General features: G+C 38.9%; 1 protein-coding gene across 2 annotated transcripts in view; it reads left to right on the forward strand.

The window, feature by feature from the left end:
• Positions 1-26,830, forward strand: part of KIAA1109 (KIAA1109 ortholog) — a 222,900-nt gene that overhangs the window by 114,035 nt on the left and 82,035 nt on the right. For both annotated transcript variants that reach the window (XM_038398596.2, XM_043513096.1), the window contains exons 30-44: positions 1,983-2,053; positions 3,279-3,452; positions 3,790-3,910; positions 6,056-6,202; positions 6,617-6,744; positions 7,249-7,451; positions 8,718-8,915; positions 10,399-10,607; positions 10,970-11,121; positions 12,398-12,548; positions 14,657-14,809; positions 15,293-15,533; positions 16,478-16,626; positions 19,046-19,265; positions 21,372-21,530. In XM_038398596.2, the coding sequence (XP_038254524.1) occupies positions 1,983-2,053; positions 3,279-3,452; positions 3,790-3,910; positions 6,056-6,202; positions 6,617-6,744; positions 7,249-7,451; positions 8,718-8,915; positions 10,399-10,607; positions 10,970-11,121; positions 12,398-12,548; positions 14,657-14,809; positions 15,293-15,533; positions 16,478-16,626; positions 19,046-19,265; positions 21,372-21,530 (2,476 nt within the window). The remainder of the gene's footprint in view (positions 1-1,982; positions 2,054-3,278; positions 3,453-3,789; positions 3,911-6,055; positions 6,203-6,616; positions 6,745-7,248; positions 7,452-8,717; positions 8,916-10,398; positions 10,608-10,969; positions 11,122-12,397; positions 12,549-14,656; positions 14,810-15,292; positions 15,534-16,477; positions 16,627-19,045; positions 19,266-21,371; positions 21,531-26,830) is intronic.

The raw sequence follows: 26,830 nt of genomic DNA on the forward strand, positions 1-26,830 counted from the left end.
GGGTTGTTGGGTGTGGCTGGGAGAAGTAAGGAACAGTTTCTTTTGCGGGGGCGGGGAAGGGATTGTTAGGGTGTTGAGGAGTTTCCCCCATGCAGACCTTGGGTGACCCCGAGCCTTTCCCATTCAGTCACGCACATCTGCCCTTGTCCCCATGTGTCCCTGCACCCGCTGTCCCCATGTAGCCCTAGAGCCCCCTCCCATTCAGCTCCTGGCTCAGTGCTGTCACCCCATTTGCTCCTGAGCCTGTGCCCTAGGCTGTCCCTCTCCCCTAGCCCTTCTGAACCCCAGTCTGTGACCCTCCCCAGCAGCCCCGTGTGCCCCACTCTCCCTCCTAACCTGGATTCATGGGCAGGTTGCTGTAATTAATACAGTTGGCTGCTAGCTATTGTTGCTGGTCAGCTGTCTGCTCTGGCACCAGAACAGCCAGCTGACCAGCATCTGGTGGGTGAAAGGCGGAACTATAGCACTTCTTGGGCAGAATGTATTTTCTCGGGGAGAAAAAATTGTGTGCGCGCGCAGTGGTGCAGAATTCCCTCAGGAGTATTGTGTGTGAAGGTATACGTTTGAAGGAGCTATTAAAAATCTAAATAAGACATTTGAATGGTATGTTAATATATGAAAATTTAGGATCCATGAGGCCCAAAAATTTGTGTTGGGGCAGAGAATTGGTTAAAAGAAAATTTAAAAAAATTAAAATAAGGGTTGAGATGATTTTGTCCTCTCACTATAGTTGTACCTAAGATTTCTTTCTAGTTTGCGGTAATCTGTGTCAGCTTCAGGGTCAGCATCCTTTCAGCAGTTGCTTCTGCATAGTTTGTAAAATTTGCTTTTTTTGTAAATGCTTGCTCAGGAACCCTGAGAACATCTGACAAAAATAAACCCAGAGTAAATGTCTTGAAACTTGAGAATCATACTGAAAACTTGCATAGATTTTAAAACTTCAATTTAGTGAACAGTGTGAACATTGTATTTCATATACAAATCTAAAAATATACATTTATTTAGTTTATTCTTAGGTGCATCATTAGCCGTCTCCAAGTCTGTGGGTCTTCCAGAAACGGTCTTTGTAATACAGTGTCAGAGTATCTTGTGAGCAGTGAAGTCTAATCAAAACTAAACTTTATATATATACCAATATAAAGTACAACAACACTAGAGTGATTTTTTTTACCAAGAAAAAGTATTTATTTAATCTCAAATGCCTCATAAAGTGTTGGAATTACCTATCAGTAAAACAAAGACTCTAGACTAGTACAGTTTAGTGAAGACTCAGAAAAGTACCCCCCCTTGCTCTGAATTAGTTTATTATGCTTGTTTGCATATTAGGATTCAACACAGGAAAGCAAATATCTCCCTTACAACAAAATGATTCTGGTTTGTTTTCTTTGTGCAACAGTATGAATGGGTGCAAGTTTTCCAGTGCTTTCTGATTTCAGGATAACCTAGCCTCCTTCCCCTCTTTTTAATTAGATGCCACTATGAAACTGAATATCAGCAGTTGTACAAATGTGAAATTATGCCTCCATTGGGTTACCCCCTTTATATTTACTGAACGCTATACTGTATTAAATTTGCAATTTTGATATAATATGAAAAATAATTAAAATGATTTAATAGAAATTTAAGTAATTAATAAAATTAAAGCTAATTTTAGATGTGCTTTTAAAGTCAAAGATACACTGTGGATATTGTTAATCTTTCATACATTATTTTCCTTGAATAGTTGTATAAAAATTTCAAATAATGTTTATTCATTATTGTATTAATTTTCATGTGAGAATTTCAGGCTCTGATCTTTAAATGGTTATAAAAATGCAGCTTAATGATGGAATTCATGTACAGTATGTTAAAAAACCTAGATACATAGTTGGAGTGTTGGGGGAAAACACAATAATGGGAATCTTCTCTTGAAGTTAGAGTATTCAAGGAATATATTAGTCATTTATAAACTCAAAGAAGTAATTGTTTTTTTATTGTTTTAGATTGTTAAACAGGGTCTCACAGCTAATGCTTTGCTGGACAGAGGCATGCAGCTTTCAGGATCAACATCCAAGTGAGTAAAAGATTGCATTTTAGCAGACATCCACAAACTGTGGGATGCTCTCCCCTGAGGGGTGCAGAGGAAAATTTTTTTGTGCGGGTGCTGCTGCAGCCTGACCCAGCCCCCACAGGGGGTGGGGAGGGAGCACCATCCAGCTGCACCCCTGCTGCCAGCCCCCAGCATCTGGGGCTCTGCACCCAGGGCCATGGCTGCTGGCCCTTGACCCAGGGCTGTGACTGCTGGCCCCGGCCGAGACTCTGCTCCCACCCCAGCTATGGCCCCAGCCTTGGCCCCCTTACCCCGTCCATATCCCTCCCCTCCTGGAGCCACAGCCCTGCTTGGGGGAAGCAGGGGGGCATGGACATGAGTAAGGGGGGGGGGGGGATCAAGGTAAAAAGTTTGGGGACCACTGCATTATAGTGATCGTATGGATTTAAATGAGAGATGACTGAGTTTGTGTTATACTTTAACTGTTGCAACTCTTGCTAGCCTTATTAAAATCAGGCTGGTGTCAGCAGCATTTTTGTTAAATATCTATTTTAGAATGATACATCATGTCTTATTTAAAGGCTTTTCTGTGTTGCTCTTCACCAGAATATATGAGCATCTCACAAACATTAAAGGATTTCCCTTGTGTAGGGAAATATTATCCCCATTTTACATATTGTGAACTGTGACTTGCCAAGGTACCACAGGAAGCCTGTGGCAGAACCAAAAGTAGAATTTGGCTATTGTGACTAAAGCATTACACTGGGACTCTCAAGACCATCCTTTCTGCAACATGTTATAAATATTCCATTAATGTTGAGAATTGCCATTACAAATATTCTTTTAACACTGACTTAACCAATGTTAATATCAGTAATACTGGTGAAAAAGAATTTAAGCAAACCGAGAGGCCAGTTTTGCAATCTTTGAATTAGGGAGTGCTTACTTGCATGCATAGTTCTAACATAGGTAAATAGGTACTTCTCACATTTGAGGTTCCTATACATAGCCTATTAAATATGTAGTCTGTTGTGCTTACTCTGAAAAGTATCTGTGTCTTGAAGACCCTCCTCATTCCCAGAGAATCTTCTGATGAAATAAATAGAAGATTTGTTTATCTAACCGAAGGCTCTGATTGTTTTGGAGTAGCTGTCTTACCAAACTATAGGTTTAGAAAATATATTAACTATACATTTTATAATGCCTATTTTGAAAATCTAAGTAATTAGTTTCTATTTGACTTGTTTAGTACACCCTATACTCCTTTGGAAAAGAAAACAATGGATAATACAGATGATGAAACAATAACAGAAGAATGGACCCTGGATCATCCTGTCTCCCAGACTAGAACAACAGCAATAGTGGAAGTAAAAGGAACTGTAGATGTTGTTCTCACTCCTCTGGTAGCAGAAGCTTTAGACAGGTATTTTATTTTCATTTACTTTAAGATAAATGTTTAAAATTGCTAGATACTAGAAGATCAATTGCGAAAATCAAAACTTTTTGGATAGACTAGTTGTATATAGGCTTTAGAAGAAGAGCTGATTTTATAGAATGCATGGAATAGCAGCTGATGTCCTGCCCTTATCCCTCCCCCCCCGGCCCAAAAAAAGGGCCAATTTATGTAATTTCACATGTCTAACAGGAGAGCTAGGAAAAAATGTTATATTGTAGTGACTTGTGACCTGCTCTGATCCCTTGTTGGAAATTAACTGGGAATGAATCTTTCTTTTGTGATTTTTTTTTTTTTTCTCCTATAGGTATATAGAAGCAATGGTACATTGTGCTAGCACTCAACACCCAGCAGCAATTGTGGATGATCTACATTATAAGGTCCTCAGAGAAGCTGTACAGAACAGCAAAACAACCTTTTCAGAGAATGTAAGGGTATTACAAAACTGCAGGAGGTTTTGGGGGAGCAGAAGCATGTATATTTTTTATTAGATTGTGATGAAACACAACAAATAACATTATAAATGTCTTTATTTCAGATTAAATTTTTATCTCATCCTATAGTTAAGGATGCATGCACATTTGTTATAACCAAATGTTCTCCTTCAAGTGATTGAATGCATACATATTCTACTTCAGGTATCTGCATGCCCAGTGCATTTGAGTCAAAGATTTTTAGCTAGCAGTGTCCATTGTGGAGGGGCATGCACCCTGCATGTGCTTGTGCTGCCATTAGTGACATAAAGGACAGAGTCACCCCTTTCTTAGTTCCTCCTCAGCACCTGTGGCTATGAGTTGGAGTTCCGGTGTTGCCTGGAGCTCTCCTGGTCTTTTATTTGTTTAATATGTAGTTCATAGTGTGTGTTTGCTGTTGTGTAAATAGATAATAAGGTTTTAGTGTTTACTTTTTTTGTTTCCTGAGTAGGGAGTTTGTTGTTTTTTGGAGATGAACTACAGTGCAACTTTAAAATGTAAAAAGTGCCCGCCCTTTTGTTGTGACCCTTAGTAGTGATCATACACGTTACCTGATGCATTGAGACAAAGTGCACCTAATGGGCAGATGGTCATCTGTAGGTCTTTCTGGAATGCAGAAATCTCATGAGATACTCCTGAGTAAGATGACCAGATGTCCGATATTTGGGGGCTTTGTCTTGTATAGGCAATCTATTACTCCCTTCCTCCATCTTAATTTTTCACGCTTATCTGGTCACCCTACTCCTGAGGAGTACCTCATGGAAAAATCTAGCCTTGGATCCAGGCCAATCTGGAGCTGAATGGACAAAGAACTCATCATCCCTTAGTGCTCTGGCTGGTCCTTTGGCCACATCCTGTCCCTTAAGAGACAAAAAACTTTTGTGAAAGCACAAAGGGAGTAAAGGCATCACTCTTCTTACCTGGGGCCATCTTCCAGCTCTCAGGAGGAGGAGACTGAGTCAAGATCCAAAAAGGGCTCCTCAAGCTCTCACAAGAACTCTAGTCATAGGATTTTGGCTGATAAGGGCTCTCCTAAGTTCTCTGGTGCTGAGGTTAAAAGACATCAAGAGTGCCTCTCCCCGCTACTGTCAAGTCTGGTGCCAACCTCGTCAGTGCTGTCGTACACTCCACTGCAACTCCAATGCTGATGGCACCAGGGCAAATGATATTGATGTCAGTGCCCTCAACATCGGCATGGGTAGTACCCGTGACAGACATCTCAGCTGTGAGTACCATCAAGCTGGATGCTGCTGTTCAGGAGAATCCAATCTTGAGCACAAGGCACATGTTCATCTATAGTGGGATCCATGGTGACAACATCTCAAGGATCCACAGTTACAGAACAGTTATTTACTCAGTAGTATAGCAGAAAAATCTATAATACTGTACTATATTTGAGAAAGTGTGATATTAGTAAAATGTAGTACAATACGTATAAGGCTGGATCTTTGGCTGCTGTAAATTTGACATTGCTCTGCTGGTGACTGGGTCAATATTCTTCCAACAGATTTTTTTTTTAAGTGGAATATGTATACCGGCAATACATAATTTATTACAGTTAATATTTTAGAATACTTCCAGAAAGTTGTGTTTTGTGGGGTAGGGTTCTGCTGAAATGAAGCCATAAAAGCACATCTATCTTTTTATGAGAGGGGAGTGGCAAAAAGACAGGCCATCTGATGCCTTCCAAAATTGTCCCTACCTTCCTATCAGTTTTTTTTAAACTAATTGTACAATTCTGCTTCTCCACAACTAAGGATTCTTTCTATCCTTGCTGATGATTCTTTATATTTTTAATTTACTTTGTGACCTCTCCTAGGGGTCCCTTATCAAAGCAACTAATCTTTTAGATAAAAGGAACTCTTTGGAGTTCATTTTGGATCTTTAATCAGTTGAAATTTATGTGCTGAGCGGCACAACCCTTTGTAGCACGCTCAGACTCTGATGATCTAGAAATCATTACACAATAGGTTAGAATCAAACCTGAGTCTATTGCATTGCAATGCCTCTGAGCCATCCCATTACGTTACATTTAAAAAATATTTTGATAATAATTTACACTAATTGAAACCTAACTGGTACCACTTTTTTTTTTTTAAGTTATCTTCCAAACAGGATGTTAGAGGAACAAAAACAGAGAACCCTGCTACAGGAACAACAAACGAAGGACAGGCACAAACTAATCTTTTACTTAAGCAAGATAATGTGAAAATTAAAGGTCTTCAGGCCAATGTTACTATACCCAAGGTAATAATTATCTGTTCATCTGTGTAATCTCGCATGACAGGAGTTCACAAGCTAGCCTTAGTATGTATTCTTTTGACTTTTTGAAAAGCTTACCTCCTAGCTGTGATAAATGACTGTCATATTTTGTTGAGCTTTATATATTTTTGTCATCCTGCTCAATCAAAGTAAAATAGTTACGCAAATAAAGTATAAAATTAAAGTTTTTAACCAGTGCAATGGTATCTGACTGAACTTGTGTTCAAACTCTGTAAAGGTTTAGATATGATAAGATTATTTTGTCCTCTTGGATTTCATTTTTAATAGGAATGGTGTAGATTATATCGGATGAGAAACCTTTGAGATATATTTATTTTTAAAGGGGCATTTTAAAAAAAACAATTGTCTTTTATTTATGTTTATGAATTTTATGTTTAGATAAACTTGTGTTTATTGCAAGCATCGGTTGAAGAAACCCCAGGCATTCCTTCTGGCAAAACTGTGACTCATGTTTCCTTAGTAGCTTTGTGTTTTGATAGAATTGCTACACAAGTTCGTATGAACAGGTAAGACTAAAACATTTAATAATTCATCATTCATAAGTCTTAATAGCTTGCAGATTAGGAGAATCTGAAAAAAATTGCTCTAGCTGAGCCTTTTCTTGTCAATGGATTTCTAAATATAAATTAGTTTTTAAATGAGATGGGGAAGAGCACTTTGGAATCTGATGAAGTGAGCTGTAGTTCACGAAAGCTTATGCTCAAATAAATTTGTTAGTCTCTAAGGTGCCACAAGTACTCCTTTTCTTTTTGGAATCTTAAAAGCCTTAATCCTTCAGTTACACAGGTTTAAACTCTTAGTGATGTCAGTGGGGAACTGTACTTATGTCATTTAGGGGAAAATTAAATCTTTGTTAGTTTTTCTAATTATCATTTGTTAGTTTTTTGTGAACAAAGAATTCTTAGTGCTGATGCGCCTACTTTATTTTAAATTGGCATAAAACTAAAAGAAACTAGGTAAATAATTGTCTTTGAGATTTTTGTATTTATTTTTCCCTTTTCACTTAAAAGGGGTCTGATTGAAGAGACTTCAAACAATGCAGATACAGGGAGGAATTCAGTAACATTTGATCGATACATCCATGCCAGTAAAATGCAGCCCCAGTCTTCTGGCTCGCTGAGATCAAATGCTGGAGCAGAAAAAGGAAAAGAAATTGCTGCCAAACTGAACATTCATCGTGTTCATGGACAGCTTAGAGGCCTTGATACAACAGGTTGGCTTATTCATAAGTGTGGCAACATCTTTTAGGCATCAACTGTGATTGTATAGTTAAAGTTGAGTCAGATTTCAGTTTTTCTACTCCTAGCTTTTGGCTGAGATTACCAATTTGAGCTGCTTTCCAAATAATGGCAACTGGTCCTATCTTTTTTTTTAAATCCAATACCCATTAGTGAGTATATTTTTTCCATTGTGATTTGCAATGAAGGGGGGGAACTTTCACAAATGCCTTTCTCACTGTTGTTTGATTAGATTCAAGCATCCCTTTGGTGACAGAGTTTTGCCAGCATACATCAGTTCTGTCACATGATGCCTAGGATAACTCTTCTAATTTTTTTTTTATACAAATTGAGGGGTCCGACTCATTTTAGACCTCAGACTTCAAAGAAAGTAATATAACAAATTTTTAAAATAGTCTGCTTTAGGTTTGTTTTCTTAGCGATCAATGGAACTGATTATACGCATTACATACCTACAACATGGGTGGAGGCGTACATTATAGCCACTAAATAAACCTTGAATTTGTACTGAAGATACATTTCGAAAACACCCTCAAAATGTAGTGGATTCGAGCAAGTGCCTTTAAAAAAAAAAAAAAAAAGCAACACTTTTTTATATGCTATAAAGTTTCCCTTTTATCTAAGAGAACCACATCAATATTACTGTATTTCATTTTGCATTTGGTATCATAAAGGTATTCATTTGGAATGTGCTGTAACAAGATTTTTCCTTAGGGCTAAAGTATCTAAGACTTTAACCAGTCACAGGTCAATTTTTGAAAAGCAGCCCCAAACTTTTCTTTATATAGCATCATATTTTTGCTAACAGTACCTTAACATTATTAAGATTGGAAATATATTTGGGCTTTAATTTAATTTTGTGATCATTTAGGTTGCTTTCTTCTCCAGGCTCTTTCAGTTTGTATGTAGGTGACGGAAGATGTGGAGAAAGGGAAACACTATTTTAAAATTTTATGAGCAATGCTTAATGAGTAGTTTTTCTGTTTTTGTTTGTTTTTGTTTTTTGCAGCGGCAGTTCCAAATGTTAAGATCACTTCTTTCAATCTTTCCTTTTTGTGCATAGTCATTTTTTAAAAATTATTGATAAATGCAAAAAAAAAGTCTCCCTTCCCCCTCTCCCCCCCAAATCCAAACAAACCCTCTTTAATTTAGGAAAAATGTGCTGTTGCTATAAAAATGCGCTATATCCATATAAATTTTGTCATCTATATAAAAAGGAAGTAAATTACTTGTTTTTACAGACATTGGGACTTGTGCAATAACAGCGATTCCTTTTGAGAAGTCAAAAGTTCTTTTTACTTTGGAAGAGTTGGATGAATTTACTTTTATAGATGAAACTGATCAGCAAGCTGTTCCAGATGTAACTCGAATCGGTCCCAGCCAAGAGAGGTGGGGCTGGATAATGTTTGAATGTGGAATTGAAAATTTAATAATAAAAGGTAAAGTTACAGTATTGCAATACTACATGATCAATATTATTTACTCTTATTGTAATTTAATGAAATGCTCTATTAGGTGTTCCAAGTTTCTAATCTTCACTTTTAATTTAATTTAAAAAACTACTGAATGTAGGTGGTATTAAATAGTTTATATTTTATGTGAACATACATACTTTACACCAGAGGTGGGCAAACTACGGCCCGCGGGCCACATCCAGCCTGCTGGACCCTCCTGCCTGGCTTCTGAGCTCCTGGCCCAGGAGGCTTGCCCCCGGCCCCTCCCCTGCTGTTCCCCCTCTCCCACAGCCTCAGCTCACTGTGCCACTGGCTCAGTGCTCTGGGTGGTGGCGCTGTGAGCTCCTGGGGCAGCACAGCTGCAGAGCCCGGCCTGACCCAGTGCTCTGTGCTGCGCTGTGCGTGGCTGGCTCCAGCTGGGTGGCGCGGCTGTAGCGCCACCAGCCACTGGTGCTCCAGGCAGCACGGTAAGGGGGCAGGGAGCAGGGGGGTTGGATAGAGGGTGGAGGTGTGGATAGGGGCCGGGGTGGTTAGAGGGCAGGGAGCAGGGGGGTTGAATGGGGCAGGAGTCCTGGGGGAGCAATCCGGAAGGAGGGGCGGATTGGATGGGGTGGCAGGGGGAAGTCAGGGACAGGGGTTTCTGGGGGCAACCAGGGGACAAGGAGCGGTGGGGGGGAGGTGAATGGGGCAGGGGTCCCGAGGGGAGCCGTCAGGGAATAGGGAGGGTTGGATGGGACAGGAGTCTGAGGGGGGGGCTGTTGGGCGAGAAGCAGGCGTGGGATGGGGTGGATAGGGGTTGGGCATTGAGCCATACCTGGCTGTTTGGGGAGGCACAGACTCTTTTAACTGGCCCTCCATACAATTTCAGAAACCCACTGCGGCCCTCAGGCCAAAAAGTTTGCCCGCCCCTGGGTTAAAATGTTAGCTTTATTTCAGCTTTAATGATATTTAAGGAGCTTTTGTCTATAGCATTGAGTTTGTAAAGATAGAAATTGGTACTATAACTAGTCCCTTGGGCCATGATCCTGGAATCAGGGGTCTGTTTGCAGGATTGGAGCCTTGTTTTCCAGAGGGAAGCTCACTCTTATAAAAGAAATAATCTAAATATATTCTGCATCTGAATTGTTCTCTTCAATAGATTGTATGTTTAGTGTTTCAGTTAGATAGAGGGCATGCAAAATTGCTTTGAGGAGATATAAACTTTTCCAAAACCAGGTATTAAATTTACTTGTATCTAAATATATGTGCACAAGGATTAGTGTGCAGCGAAGTATACAAAGTATGCATTAATGTACAAAGTATGCAGCAAAGTATTTGTGAAAGTACGAGGAGTTACAGATGTTTTTACATGGGACTTTGGAGTGGAAAATTGACAAAATTCCCTATTTTTAAAAGTTTGTGAAAATAGAATAAATGGAACAAACCAAGAGTTTTTTGTAAACAGATTACTCTAATTTTTTATTTAAAGGAGGAAGACAATCTGGAGCTGTTTTATATAGTACTTTTGGAGTCATGGGTAAATCTAGTGCCACGGAGAGGGGTGGATTGCTTGCATCCAACAATTCTTCAGATTCTCCAACTGGTAGTGGTTATAATACCGATGTGTCTGATGATAATCTTCCTTGTGATAGAAGTCCCTCTTCGGACATAAATGGAAATTCAGTTTCAGATGAACAGGTAGGTGCATGCCCTTTTTTTAATTATTCAGGTTGGTACTTGTCTGAGGGTTGACTTCTTTTTAGCAATTGCTAATTATAGTGCAGAATTATTTTTTGTAGCAATTTAACAACTTCTATACTTTGAATTCAAAGTATCTGCTTGCATAGCTCACACAGTTAAAATTTCAGTTTTCTGAAGGATGCATCCAAATATGATTTTGGGAGATAGTGTGTGGCATGTGTGTTTTTATTCCTTTATCTAGTTAAATGTCATATGGAATTTTATTTTTTGGCAGGCAGTACATAATATGCTTTTCTGTTAAGCACTTGTTGCCCTCTGAAAACAATTAATCTCTTATCCTTGTACCTCTTTTTGTGTAGGATGAAGGAGTTGAATCTGATGATCTGAAAAAAGATCTTCCTCTAATGCCTCCCCCACCTGACTCCTGCAGCATGAAGCTGACAATCAAAGAAATTTGGTTTAGTTTTGCAGCTCCCACTAATGTGCGCTCTCCTGCCCATATATTTTCAAGGTATACTTCCTTAGACTTAAAAAAAAAAAAAAAAAAAGGAAAGGAGCGTTTCTGTATATAATTAAATCTGGTGTATTCTGTGTGCAGCCTCGTTAGTAATTGCTGCTGCTTCTATTATTGGATAATGACAAAACTTTGGGATTTAGATAGTTCAGACCAAATCAGTGTCACTGTACTATGAAACTGCCTGTATAACTGTCATAATTATATGGAAATATATCTAGTTAACTTTTTTTAAAAGGAATTAAAATGAATAAATAGTGAACATGACATAGGGCAAGTGTAGGAAAGAGTAATATTTTCAGAAGTGCTTAAATTTCTGGGATTTAGGCAATTAAGAGCCTAAGAACTTGACTACTCGAAGCTCGTGTGGGATAAACTAGGGTATGAAGTTAAAGCACATAAACTACTCTGCATTAACACTGCCATGAGCACACTCTTAATACACACTAAGAGGGCCTTTGTGCACTGTAGCTTAATACACTTCCAAAGTGTGTTAAGTTAAAGCCAACAAAGACACTCTTAGAGTGTAGTAAGTGTGTCCACAAGGGGAGATAGTGTGTGGAGTGGATGGCGTGCACTAGCTACTGTGGGCTTTTTGCCTTTGTAGAGACAAGCCCTTGGTGTCATTGAAAGTCAGTGGGACTTGAGTTCCTAAATCACTTTTGAAAATATTACATTAGCACTGGTAAGCACTGAAAAAAACAAAGTTGAAGTTGCCCATAGTCTCGTGTATAAAATAGAGCAAAAGTTTTTTGAGCAGTTTAAGGGTAAATACTAATTTTATCCCGTCTTGACCTTTTATTGTAATGTGTTTTTTTTTTTTTATTCTGAGGCAGTGAAATTGTTTGGGAGAAGTGATGGCATTGTTTGAGAGAGAGGAGGAAAGTGTCATTTTCTTTCCCCTTCCCATCTGTCAAAACTACTTGTACACTCTGCATGACTCCCATTCATATGACCTTTGAAAATCCAGTTACCTTATGCCAAGAAGGAGGGAGAAGAGTAATAGATCCTGTAGCAGGAGTGAGAGAAGGGTATTAGTGAGTGTGTTTCTGGCATTTAGAGTCACATACTTATGTTTGCACAAGTTTTAAATATGAATAATATTGTTCTGTATAGCTTAACATTTTCAGGCCTATAAAGATTGTTTTGTTTCACTTTGTAACTCTACCTAGTTATGTAATATCCAACTCAAACTAACGCATAAGGAAACATTACTGATAATTATTGCTGAACTTGAATTCTGTCTTTTAATATTTAATTTTTCTTAAAATAGGCAACTGAACCTACTGAGCACTGCAACTCCTGCTGTTGGTGCGTGGCTTGTTCCCATTGATCAACTGAAGTCCTCATTAAACAGATTAGAAACCGAAGGAACTCTAAGGATTTGTGCTGTCATGGGCTGCATAATGACAGAGGCATTAGAGGTTGGTGACTCACTGAAAAATAAGCTCAACAGACTTAAAATAAGCACAAGCAACACATCTTCCTTTGGTGTCTGGCTTCTTTAGTGATTTACTTGTAATTGAAATCCTGTGCTTGTTGAACTGGACACAGATTTCACCCCTTGTGATTTGGACGTAGAACCTAAAGTTTCTAGCGGTTATGTCTGAGGAGAAAACCTTGGTGATTGTGAACAAAATGGATCTAATTCTTCTCTCACACTGGTGTTAATAAATAGTATCTCCAGTTGAAGTCAGTGGAGTTACCCCATTGTAAAGTAATGGGAAATGAGGAGAATTAGGCCCCATACTAATTGATCTGATGTCTGCAACAGTGGATTTGGGAATGTGTAAACTATCCAGTGAATCGTTGTGGGCTATAAACTGAAACCTAATGAAAACAATGTGAATTCTTGCACATGATTTATGTTGTGTCCAGGTAGTGTATTGATCTGTATTTGTTGGATGTAGCAAAACATTTTTTGGACGGGGGATGTGGGATGGAGAGGAGTGAACTACTTGCTGGAGCATGGAACTAAACATTTAAAATTGCTCTCACTCCCTTTCCCTTGCTCCCTCCTACCCATCAACCTCCATATTTTTAAAAAAAGGTAAAATCCCTTCTTGGGTGCCAAAAGCCCCATGTAACCTTTCTCAGCTGTCAAAATCTTCATTTTTTATTAGACAACTTCTGTAAAGTTTAAGTATTAACGTACAAAAATCTATGTCAAAGTAAATATTGAAAATATTGGCTTAGTATACAGCTGAAAAACATTCAAAATTTGAGATTTGACTTGAGTTCAACAACAAAATGAATATCACAAGACATACTGTACCAATGGTATTCATTTAATATTGAATTCTGTAAAAAAATATTTTTAATTTACTTGATTATGCAGAAATTTCATTTTCCCGCCAAATACAGCATAATTAACTGCAGAAATTGGGGGACTTGATGCAGAATTTAGGTTAACTGTGTTGTAGAGGACACATGACCCTGCTTTTATGCAGTAAACTTTTTTTCTTCTGTTTCACTAAATCGGTCTCATTGGTGGAAAGGTTTTTCAGGGCTTCCTTGTCTACTATTGCAAGACGTGGCAGGTTAATGCTTGTTACAGTTGCCTATTCCCTTCCCTTAAATGTCATCACATCCTTGAAACTTGAATAAAAAAATCTTATACTGCAGGAAACAATTTTTAGTATTAGGGTGGCTTTTTCTAGAATTAAACTGTTAGAAAATAATTTATTTAGTTCTTAGGAGGAATTATTAATTTCTGTAATCCATATCAGAAGTTCTAAAATGCAATGTGGTCTCTTACAGTATTTTTTTTCCACAGTATAGTTTTGTAAATATCCTGCTCTGTCAATGGAGATGGACATATGTAGATTTTCTTTAAATCTTCTGCAACAGTGTAGTATCTTTAGAGTTTGACATCACACTGTAAAATAGACTGTAAAAGCCTATAGTTCATAGTGTCACATTCTGGAATAAAATCCAGACCAATAAGGGGTTGTATCATTGCCTGCCTGTAATGCTGGGTGCCTTAAATGCTCTGCTGCTGTGGCCAACAGCCTGGACAATGACAGTCAGCAGACAAGCGTGTACTGAATGTCTTTCTGTGTGCTAAGCAGCTCTGACTAAGCAACTCTGATTCCAGCAGCTGCTTGTTACACTCCAGCCACACTCTGATATACACCAGCTTTGAGTACACTTGGCAAGATGACCCCAACACCCCCCCACCCAAATTTTCCCCAAACTGTGTGCTCTGCAAGGTTCACCCCTTCACCATTAAGAGGAATAATACAGTTTGTTTGCTCCTTTAAAGAGACAAAATGCTTACCTTATCACTTTAACTGGAGTTAGCAATTCCTTTGAATCAAATACTGCACTGGGTTGGTCCAATAAAAGATATTACCTCATGCATCCTGTGTTTTTAATATTCCTGGGACCAATATGGCTATAACAACATTGCAAACAGTACCAGATACAAGTGAGCTCCTTGCTGTCAGGTCACATAGGTTTATAACATGCATGCATTTTTATATGTATTCACTATAGGGAAAATAGATACATGTATAAATATTTATTTCAGAATAAAAGTATGCACTTCCCTTTGAGAAGCAAATACAACAGACTGACTAAAGTGTCTCGTTTCCTACAAGAAAATCCTTCCTGTTTGCTGTGTAATATATTGCATCACTACCTTCATCAGGCAAATTATTCCATCATTGAGGATGCTACCATGGTGAGTTATCCTTTAAAGAAGTAAATAATAGTGAGTACGTAATAGTTTTACAATATTAAGATTATTACAGTTTAGCATATAAACCTAGTACAGACTGCAGGTGTCTTAGTGTAGATAACTGTATAAAAACATTCAAGTGCTTATTAGTTACTATTACATAAAGCTTGAATTTTTTTAGATTGCCATTTCTACATTATAGATGAATAGTTTATAATCTGTTGTTTAGCTATTTTATTTATTTAGGGAGACACCATAAATTTAACATGTGGATTTAACCCCTCCCATTCCCCCAATAATTTATTGGCCTTTCTATGTCATGTTTCAACTTTCTTTAAACATTTCCATTTTTGGACATGAATGCTGCAGAAATATAAACTCTTCAGAACTCTTTGAGGTCATGCTCTGCATGATCAGAAAATGCTTTGTAACACTGATCTTTTTCAGTTCATGTTAAGATGCTTTTGTGTGTGTCTATATTTTTAGAGTGATGGCCTTCCTGCATTAGTGACTTTAAAGAAAGGTCTAGTTGCACTTGCTAGGCAGTGGATGAAATTCATTGTGGTGACACCAGCTTTCAAAGGAGTTAGCTTACACAGACCAGCTCAGCCGTTGAAACCACAGAAAACTGCATGCCATGAGCATGAGGATGGAGTTGGATTAGACAATGGAGGTGGCCTTCAGAGTGACACAAGTGCTGATGGAGCAGAGTTTGAGTTTGATGCAGGTATATTTGTGTTGCAGATTGCTCTATACCAATGACTTGGGAACAATTAATACTTTTTGACAACTTTTGTGGTAAAATAGCATAATAACTATGTTTATCTTTTAAGACTATGTCTGTACTACAGACCTGACAGCAGCACAGCTGTACCGCTGCAGTTTCACTGCTATAAGGTCTCCCATGTAGCCGCTCTATGCTGGCAGGAGAGAGTTCTCCTACCAACATAATTAAACCACTCCCAACGAGCAGTGGTAGCTGTGTCGGTGGGAGAGCATCTCCTGCTGATGTCGCGCTGTCCATACCAGCAGTTTTGTTGGTCAGGGGTGTGTTTTTTTTCATACCCCTGACTGACAGAAGTTTTACGCAAAAATGCTTATGCAGACAAAACCCTAATGCTTTGGCATTTGATGCTAAAACTCTCTAAATCTGTGGTACTAGTTCAGTTCTCACTTCACCTCAGTGTACTTTGTTTTAACTAGAACTGGGGTTGCCACCTGTCTTGAAAAATGATATATGATTTTCTTCCTTGCTCACTTTTATTTGATAACATAAAATACTTCAGCTTAATTAGTTGCCTTGTGCGCACTTAACTTATATTATGTGCTGACATTGTAGACTTAGGTCATGCATTTGAATGGTTGTAGCTGTGTGTCTGTCTTTAATAGGTATTTTCTGTGACATAACATTTTAAAATCCATCTTAATATAGTTTCAAAACATGCTTGACAACTGCGTTATACTCTTGTATAAATGCCAGCTGGCACATGCTTGGGGTTTTGTTCTTTGTTAGATTTTGCTTAGATCAATCTCTCTGCCATCTGTGTGCCAAAATGCAAAAGCATGGATGTGTACATGATGGTTTGGGAATAAGCGTACATGATTAATAGTATAACTATTTGTATAGTATTTCACATGTAGTTAATTTGTACAATTTGTTACGTGGTTCAGCTACAGTCAGTGAACACACAATGCTCCTAGAAGGAACAGCTAACCGTCCTCCACCTGCTGGAGTTTCTTCTGGGCCTGTAACTGGGGCTGAGATCATGAGGAAATTATCCAAGTCCCATACTCACAGTGATTCTGCTCTGAAAATAAAGGTAAGTTTATACTGTAACTTGGAAAATATGGGGAGAGAGAAGTGTTTTGTTTGCAACTGTATCTATTTTAAGTTTGATTTTGTGTCCCAAAAATAATTTTCACCTGGATTAAACACTAACCAATATAATGCATACTATGCAGTTGAGCCATGTTCATCATACTGTAGAAAAGAGTTACACTATTTAATCACTGTAGTTTTCTTTTTTCCCCCCCTAGCAGTTAACTCTAGGTCCCCACTTTCAAAAACAGACAGTTAAATTGCGGATTCCAAAATGAATGGGTGCACATGAGTAATATTTAGGATAAAATATGTGGTTGTGTGCACAAATTGGAAATTTTTGGCTAAAATATCCAATTTAGGAATATGATGTATAAAGTCTATTACTGGTGGTATTATTCTGCAGAACTCTATCACATTTTCTGTAAATAAATGACCTGGATATTCTTATAGAGAGTTCCTCTTTGATTTTGGTTCCATGGTGGTATTAGCTAAAAGTGACTCTTGCTCTGAGGAGAATAGTAAAAAGATTTTCTTCGTTGTAGCCTCAGTGCTAGTTGCACTAATTGTAGCCTCAGTGCTAGTATTGTTTTCCAATGTTAACGGTAGTAAGAGTTCTACACATGATTATTGCAACAAATCACCTTTACACTAATGGGATATACTTTTGTAGATGGACTCTGATTGTGGATATCCCTTTTCTGTAAATGATTTCATCTTACCTCCTACAAACTGATGGTTTATGAATATTATGTGTGTGTATGTGTATGTGTGTGTGTATGTATATATATTAACAAACAAAATTAAGTTTTAAAGAAAGTGGAGAATTCAAACTCCACACCCGCAAATGTTCCAATTTAATCCCATTGTCAGTCTTTTTTTTTTTTTTTGAGGACCCCATAAGCAGTGCGCTAGGCGGAAGGGCTCATCCTTTCATTGTCCACCAGTTAAACCTAGTTTCTGACACACGGGTTTTGGTTCACTGGTTTCCAGTTCTGTACTTTTCTTGTTTGCCAAAAGTGATCTTAACACAGTCCTTTAATTATATCAGTAAGCCTTTTTGTTTGCACTAGTTTAGTCTTTGTCTCATTTTTGCACCTTTTCTTATCAGCATTTGTTATAAGTTATTGTGACATTTTATTAATTTTCACTTAATTTTTACAGTAGGGCTGACAATTAGGGTAAATTTGTAGGCCTCATTATTACAACTCCACCATTTGTCCTCCTTCCTCTCTGCTTCGGAGTTTCATCTCATGGAACTTCAGAGTAAAGAAGGAACTGAGGGCGGTTCATCTGTGCAGCTCTATATCTCCTTGGTAAGGAGTACGAGGATATCTGGAGCACGTTCATGGACTGAATTGGCAGAGCTGTTGAAAATCTCTCATCACAGATGCATGAGGCACATACACACCTGAAATGGAGCACTCATAGTGAAACACATCTTGAATAACTCTAGTACTGCACAAGGTGACTAACATCTCCTGCTGTGATTTGAGTTACTTTGAACATAGCATTTATATGAACTTTTTCTCTCAAAAGCAATGTACAAACCTGAATTAAAAGTTACCTTTCTGACATATGGTAAAGCTATAATATGTTATATAATTAACTTTCTGGTCTCAACTGTTACAAGATCTCACATATTAGGTTCAGTTATGGACAAGAGGAATGTGATTTTAGGCATCATTACCTAATGATTCCATGCTTGATAAAGTGTCATTCAGTAATAGTAAAGCGTGCCTGCTTTGGGAAACTGTTCTACAAATGGCTTTTAGAGAAGTGAATTCTAAGGGAAAAAGTCTTAATTTTACTTTTACTGTTTTTGTGTAAAGTTCTGCAGATTCTTTAAACCACCTGTTTATGCTTCAGCACCTTAGACAGCATGAAGCTTTTTTTAATGATGCTTTTGCAATAAAAAATGATGGTTCCAGGCCTGCATTTTTCAATATTGACTATTAAAAACAAATATAATTTCAGTTTAGATGGGTTAAGATAATTGCAGTTTAGGTAGCAGTTTTTGCTGTGCCTTCCACAAACTTCCTTTAGTTAAATTCAACACTGGTTACCTACCTATGATTCCAGGTGCTAAAAGTTTACATACTCTGCTTTTAAATTACAGCTTGTTACACACAAAATCATAGTACTTTTTTCATCTTTGGAATGCAGTATAACTAATAATTCTACACAACATGCTTGAGGTGGGGCAAGTGCAAATTGTGGAAATAGGCAAAGAGGATGTAACTTGTCTAAGACTGCCAAAAGAGTTAGTATCAGAGCCAGATTATGATTCCCGAGTTTTTGGATTCTGGTCTTCTGTTCAGGCTTAATAAAGTGTTCATAGCACTTAATTACTTATTTCCATTTTGTTATATGTACATAGATCACTTAGCATTTAGTGATTTGTGTTTTGTGTGTGAAAGGGTATACATCCGTATCAATCCTTGAGCTATACTAGTGGAGACACAGCCACGGATTCACCAGTGCATGTTGGCCGTTCTGGAATGCCAGTCAAGGAGAGTCCAAGAAAGGAGAGCCTACTCAGCTACCTTACTGGAAGTTTTCCTAGTTTGCATAATCTTCTTGAAGGGACTCCTCAAAGAAGTACTACAGCAGTTAAAAGTAGTTCTTTAACAAGAACAGGTACTGTACATGCTATGTCTTTGGATTTTTTTCAGTTTACCGTATTAAGGGCTAATCATCAAAAAAGAAGCAATGCAACCCAAAGGTGATTATTACTGTGTTAGGATATTTTTCCTTCTGACTTTCTAAAGAAGCATTAATGTTATTAAAGCAGTGCCTATTGGTGACTGCTATATTTTAACCCCCCCCATCTTTAAATTCTTATAACTTTATGAAAAAATAGAATTTTGAACTGAAATTTTGCATGTCTGGTCTCTTTCCAAGAATGGTATACTGTGTGTGTGTGTGTGTGTGTGTGTAAACATACAACCATTCAAACAGAGAATGAGAAACTTTGCATACAACTCTTGAGAAATGTGTCCAATACCAAGGTGCGTGGCCTAATCAGGGACTAATTATAAAGCCAGAAGGGGCCACTGTGATCATCAAGTCTGACCTCTTGCATAACATGGACCATAGGACTTCCCTGATATGCCTCAGTTCAAACAGGTGGTAAATCTTTTGGGGAAAAAAAATCAATCTTAATTTAAAAATTGCTTGTGATAGAGAATCCAACCCTTGGTAAATTGTTCCAATGGTTAATTATCCTCACTATTAAAATTTGTGCCTTATTTCCTGTCTGAATTTGTCTAGCTTCAACTTCCATCCATTTTATCTTGGACTAACACTAGGGCTGCTGCTCACCTTCTTGCCTTCTGTCCCTCCCCAACAGTCAGCTGCTCTGTTTCTTTTTTGCTCACTTGGGGCTTGTCTACGCTACCACTTAAGCGACATAACTTACATTGACTTAAGGGTGTGAAAAAGCAACCTCCTGAGCAATGTAAATAACGTGGACTTGAAGCGGTGTCTACACCATGCTATGTCAGTGGGAGATCCTCTCGTTGATGTGGAGTAATTATGCTGATGGGAGAGCGCTCTCCTGTCAGCATAGTGCATCTTCACCAGACGCGCTACAGTGGCTCAGCTCCATTGATGCAGTTGCTCTGCTGGACTGTGGTAGTATAGACTGGCCCTTGTTCTCTCCTCCTTTGTCTCTGCCACCTCTACATAGTGGCTGTCTCTCCAGGGATGGCTGATCTGAAGGGGAGCTGAACACGTATGTTGTTTAGCAACTCAGCGATTTTGAAGAAATCTGCCTATATGTGCACCTCACAAAATGAAGATCTCAGTTTTAAATGCTAACACTTTCCTTTAGCTCTGCTTTTAAAAAAACAAAAACAAAGCCAAAAAGCAAAATAAATATGTAAAAATGCATCATTAAAGTTCTTTATTTTAAAGTAAGAGTCTGGAAGTACACAACTTAACATTTAATTCTCACTGTGCATCCTGTAATTTGAAAATTAGTATCAAAACTTATACCATAAATACCACTGTGGTTTCAGTGTAAAAGCAGAAATTAAAAAAAAAATAAAATATTACTGTTAACATAGATGAATTAACCTTCTCAGTACAGTATTAACTTTGTTTTTCCTGACTCTCTGCTTGTTACCATTCCAGTTGTTTTTACGATAGCAGTTGGAGTCTCTGAACAGGATTGAGGCCTTGGTGTACTAGGTGCTTTACAGGAGTAAGATCTGATAAGGTCTTCATATTGCTTGTCTTTGCTCACCCCTACTCTGAAGTATGGAAGGTTGCGGGAGAAGATAACCAAATAAATACATAAATAAATAAATAATATATATATAAAAGCTTTCATTTTATATATTCTTACCACTGTGTGTGTGCGTGTGCGTGTGTACATACACAGCATTTTGGAGTGAGCCTTCCAGCGTAGTTTGACATACTAGGGTTAGTGGGGCTTATGCTAGTGCTCTAAAAATAGCTGTATGGATAGCACTTTGGAGTTACAGCTCGGGCTGGAGTTCAGGCTCTAAAGCCTAGGGTTGGGGTGGACTTCCCCAACACCAGTAGTTTGCAAGAGTGCTGTCTGACTATTTTTTTATATCTTTCTGAAATATCCCTTGAGCAATTCCTATATATCAGAATAAGTTAACAGTAAAGGTACTTTACCTGTTTTCCATTATCAATATACCTATGTTATGTACCAATTTTGCACAGTAATTTTGGTGTAGTGGTCTTTAAAAATTTACTGATTTATTAATATAGGAAATACCGTGGCCACAGACATGTTATCTGAACATCCTTTGTTGTCTGAACCATCATCTGTGAGTTTCTATAACTGGATGTCAAATGCTGTTGGCAACAGAGGAGGTGTAGTGCAAGAGTCTCCCAACACCAAATCTGGACACAATAGCCTTCCAACAGGTATTGTTAATTCTGATTGGACTTCCAAGATATTGCATAGTTATCAGCTTTCCCTGAGTTCTGCAATTCCTTGCATTCTGATGCAGGGCATTTGATTTGCATGATCAGTCTATTTCCTATCTTTCCGGTATGCAGATTTCTACACTCTGATTCTTGTAGCTGTCATTGGCCAGTCAGAATGCAGAAATCTGCATAATTACCATATGCTAATTTTTATTGTTCCTAGCCTATCAAATGGGGTTAATAATACTACTTTATATCAGAGAAGCGGTGGTAGCATAAATGCGTTAGTGTATTTGTCGCACTTAGATATTACAGTGATGGATGTCATAGAAAAGTCTTTACATAATTTGCAAATCTCTGTATTCTGGCTTCTGTTCAGACTGGCTCTTTATTCAGCATTTTCAAGCTGCATGTCATCCAAACATGGTTCCCTCAGAGTTTCACTTCAAGCAAACTCTGAAAAAACTATGCATGAAAGAAAACAAGATAACTCCTAAAACAAAGAAGGCAGAGTTGTCGAACTGCTGAAAGATAGCTTTAAAAAAAAAAAAGCCCGAAAACCCTTGATTTCCTTTCTTCAGGCTCATTCCTGCTCCCAAGGAATTAATGGGAATTTTGAGAATGTCACAGTGTGTTGCAGACCTTTGTTTTCTTACTTTCCTCTTGTGTCAGCAAGACTCTTGTCTCCACAATAAAGGTCTTATTTTTGTGTATACGTTAGTTTACAGAGGAAAAACATTCTCTTTCTCCTTGTTCAGTTTTGCAGCTAAATATAACCAAGTATATTTCTTCTGTTTTGAGAAAGATGAGCTTTAACCTGAAGGGGAGGTAGTGAGAGGACATGAGAGGGAATGAAAGTGGGGGGAAAAAGAAAGGAGAGATGGGGTTGAAGGATTAAAAAATGTGCTAAAACACATTAAACAAGATAATTTACAGTAGTTTACTGGTCTTTCCATAATTCTTTTATAATCCTTCCCTTGTTCATAATCTTCAAATGTGAATTTTTTAATTTTCAGTTTTTTTATTAATAATTTGAAGGTTCCTCCTTTTAAATTTATTAACTATCCTTTAGCCTCTCTCTGTTAATCTCAGAATATAATTATTACCTTGTGATTATTTTATGGTTGAACAAATACAGGCCCCGATCCTGCAAACACATTGTGAGTGATTAACTTTACAGATGTGTGAAGGTGTTCACCCACTGTTACTCTGATTCTGTAACCTGTTAAATCTGTAACTTGCTATTCTGTGAAAAGAACCACAAAGTAGGAATGTTGTGAACTTGATTTTAAATGATCTAAAAAAACTAACTTTTTTTTCTTTCCCTAAGTAACGTCAAAGTGTCCCCAGCACTCTCTCCTGTTGTTTTATTATTTTATCAATAAAGCTTTAAAACTTAAACACTTAATGTGTTCCATACCTCCTCCCCAAAAATCCTGCGGCATCAGCCTAATCAACTAACTCCCTAGGCAAATTGATAACAAAAAGACCAGAAGCTGGTCTTTACATTTCCTGGAACTCAGAGCTATCCACCTGGCATGCAAAACATTCCTGCTTCTGCTCTAGATCTTCACAATCTGAGTATTAACAAATAATACTACAGATCTGCATCATGTCAACAAACACTGCTAATATCCGCTCTAACAGGAGGCCATTCAGCTCTGATATATTCCTCTCTGACCATGAATTTTCCAGGGCCAACATTCAGAATTCACTAGCAGATCACTTCAGTCAACCGTTCTCAGACAACCTTGAGTTGTCAATCAAGGATCCAGTGTTGCAGAACATCTTCTGTAAGTGGGGAGGCTCATCAGTAGACTTATTTACCTTAGTTCAAAACAAGAAATGCCAAGTGTTCTGCTCCACAGAGTGCTGCAGTTCAGGCTGCCTGTCAGATGCCTTTCTCATCCCTTGGACGTTGGGACCTGGACAGCCTTTGTATTGGCTGGCTAATGTTCACCAAATAAGCAGTTCAGAAAATACTGCTCCTAAGAAAGCAAGCCTCAATCAGACTGACTTATAAAGCTAAAAGGAAGAAATTTTCTGTTTGGGCATCTCAGAAGCAGCTGCTTTTTTGGCAACACCCATTTCAGTACTGTTTACTAGCTGTGAAACAATCTGGACTTTCTATTAGTTTCATAAGAATACACCTGGCAGCAATATCTGCACATCATGCTTTTATCCAGGGCCACACTATGTATTCTTAACTTGCAATTGCTAGAATCCTTAAGGGGTTTCCTCCAGTTCAGAAGTCCGTTTCGCTTTTGAGACCTTTATATACTAATAGTAGAGTTGATGGGATGCCCCCCTTTGATTCCTTACCAGTCTGTACCACCTTATTCGTGAAGACTGCCTTTTCAGTAGTTGTTCTGTCCCCTGGTAGCATAGGAGAGATTCAGGACCTCATGGTGAGTCAGTCCCTATAATACAGTGTTTCATAAAGACAGATCTATTTCCCACCTAAAGTCCTGAAATGGCATTCCTAAGTGCTCTGGGGAGAGATGCAGGGCTGACAATTAGCCCCTCTTCCTCCCAGCTTCATTGAGGAAAATCTGCCAATGAGTTCCCATCCTCTGACCTGCAGGAGTGGGAACCTAAAGGGAAGAATTCTGAGAGAGGAATTTGTAGAGGGATCAAGGCCCTTTGCAAGGCTAGCCACAAAAGACCCCACCAAGGGCATACCCAGGTGGCTACTCCTGCAAGGTGCACGCACGCACACACACACGTCTCTCTCCCCAAGTAAAACAAATAAAAAGGGTAAGAAAAACCTAAAAGATGATTGCCTCTGACTCAGACACTTCCTCTTTTACCGAGTAAGGAGCAATATCCGCCTCTGATTCTCAAGAGGACACAAACAAAATGCTAGAAAGGTTTTTTTTTTTTCCCTCCTTGAAAAGTTTGAAAAGTGTGCAAAAAGGTGGTAGTATCCAGGATCCAGATAAGATGTGAGCAGGACCTCAAGAACAAGCTTCAGAGAAAATATTTTCCTTCTAAACCCTCTCCTCTGGCAGCAGTTCTCCTGTATCTATCATGCAAGGAAGTAATCAGGGATGAGTGGCAATCCCCTGAAAAAGTTAAACACATTAACAGGCATGTTCTCAGATTCTACAAACTGCCTGAGTCAAAGGATGCTTTCAGAGATGTGCCTAAGGTCAATGTTGATGTAGCATCTGTAGCAAAGGATATGGTGGTTCCATTCAAAAAGACTTTTCTCCAAGTATCTAACTGATAGGAAAGTGGAAGCCTCCTATGAAAGGGGAGCTGAACCAAAAGGCAAACTAGCTCAGGCGTTGCAATGTCAGTAACTGGGAATGGTGCCTTATCTGAAAGTCTTCAACTCGAGTGCACATGCGCTGTCTCCCTTCAGTCAACCTGTTTGCCACTCGGAAGAAATGATTCACCAGGGAACAGACCCCAAGTCTGGGGGAACAGATGTTGTGTCACATAAATGGTTCCAAGTTCCTGCCCTTCCCTCTCAGAGGAATAAGGGATTTCAGCCAAGCACCTTATCATGCCAGGTGTCAGCCCTCAGTAGTGTACTGTTTGCAGGATCTTTGAGCTCCCTGGCTGAGAATGCTCATGTCTCTTATGTTCTTCAGAGTAGTTAGACTGGCCAGACCAGTGGTCAGATAGATCTTCCTTAAGTTAGACGTACTATTGATGTTTGGAAGCATGGGTTGTTGGGGCTTTCAACATCACTTGGTTAATGAGTTGGTGTGTGAAGCTGCTCTTCCCCTTCTTGGTTAGATAGACCCCTTCTCTTCCCAGCAGTCCTCCTTCCTGGAACAGCCAGGACAAAGAAGCCAAAGCCCTCCTACCTGGAACCTTACCTTCAACTGAGAGGATAGGCAAGAACACCACTTACATCCTCTACACCTTCAGTGTCACTCCCAGAGCCTTGTAGTCACAGCTGATCTGTTTAGGGTTGTACCTAGCAATATCATTGGTACCCATGTGACCAAGCAGCATGGGGTAGTGATGAACCTTGGCAACCTTTAATATCTCTTAGGCAGGGGACAGGCAGGTAGCTCACCTCCCAAAACATTGTGTCACATTGGTAAAGGTATGCCTCTATCTTCCTCAGAATGGACTCTCCTACCACCACCACTTTATGTCCCCTTCTTGGGGAGCAGTGGCCATGAGCCACATAGCTTTAGGGCTGGTGTTTTCTCCTTTTCTCCTGTATCCAGTACAGAATATTGATTCTTGACCTCGAATTGACAGAGGACCTGGTTCAGGGGTGGTGCACTGTCTAATGCCTAGGGTAGCCAACAGCCTTCTTTTGCCTTTAAAACAGGTGGTTCTTTTCTTTTCTGGTGATGCTGAAGTCCTTTTGTAGTCAGCTAGCATTCTACATCCCAGATGTTTCCAAGTGTGTTCTGTCGATGAAGTCCTAGTGCTCCCGGGTACTATAAAAATGAGTCACCTCCTCCTGTAGCTCTATTGTTTCTTGAGGGACCCCAACAACAGATACTTCTCTTACCAGGTGGTTCCCCATGCCTGGCTTTCTTCAGAAGGAAAATGCAGCCTGCATTCCCAGCAAGTCAAGACCAGGACCTGGGTAGAAGCCATCAGGGCCCTTACAGGTGCAGGGAGAAGGAGAGCTAGCAGTGCTGTTGGCAAGGTGCAGTTTTTTCCTTCCACTGAGAATTCTTCCTTATAAAGTTGGTTTCAAGTCAAAGGAAAAAATCCTACCTCTCTGCCTTTCTTTGCTGGCAAACTCAGCTGGCTGACTTAGTCTCCCATCTGCTTTCGTCTCACCAGCCACATGTCTAAGTAGGCCCAGCCATTATTTCAGTTGGATTGCTATGGTCTATCTCCAAAGAAACAGACAAGAACTTGGTAGCTATCAAGAACAGAATCCAAGTGGGCAAACATTTGAATAATAAACATTGGTTACTTACCATACATTAATTATGGTTCTTCAAGATGTGTTGCCTACATGGATTATACAACCTGTCCTCCTTACCTGCCACTATGGAGTCTTCCTCCTCCTGGGATTCGGTGCTGGCAAAAGAACTGAGGGATGTTTGTCCCTTTCCACCTTTTTATGCTGTCTAGTGAAGGGGTCATAAGGATGGCTTCAGCATAGGTATGGCCGCAGTGGGCACTGCCGCCTAAAAAGAATCTGATTGTGTACATGCAGTGTGTGCACACAATGAATAGAACCCATGTGGACAATATTTCTCAAAAGCCAATAGTTATATTAATAAGGTAAATAACCATTCTTTTTGTTGAGTTTTCTGTAATAATAAATTATGTTGTAACAGGATTGTTTTCCAAACATGTCCCTCGGG

Source organism: Dermochelys coriacea, chromosome 4 (assembly GCF_009764565.3).
Source record: "Dermochelys coriacea isolate rDerCor1 chromosome 4, rDerCor1.pri.v4, whole genome shotgun sequence".
Taxonomy (NCBI): Eukaryota; Metazoa; Chordata; order Testudines; family Dermochelyidae; genus Dermochelys; species Dermochelys coriacea.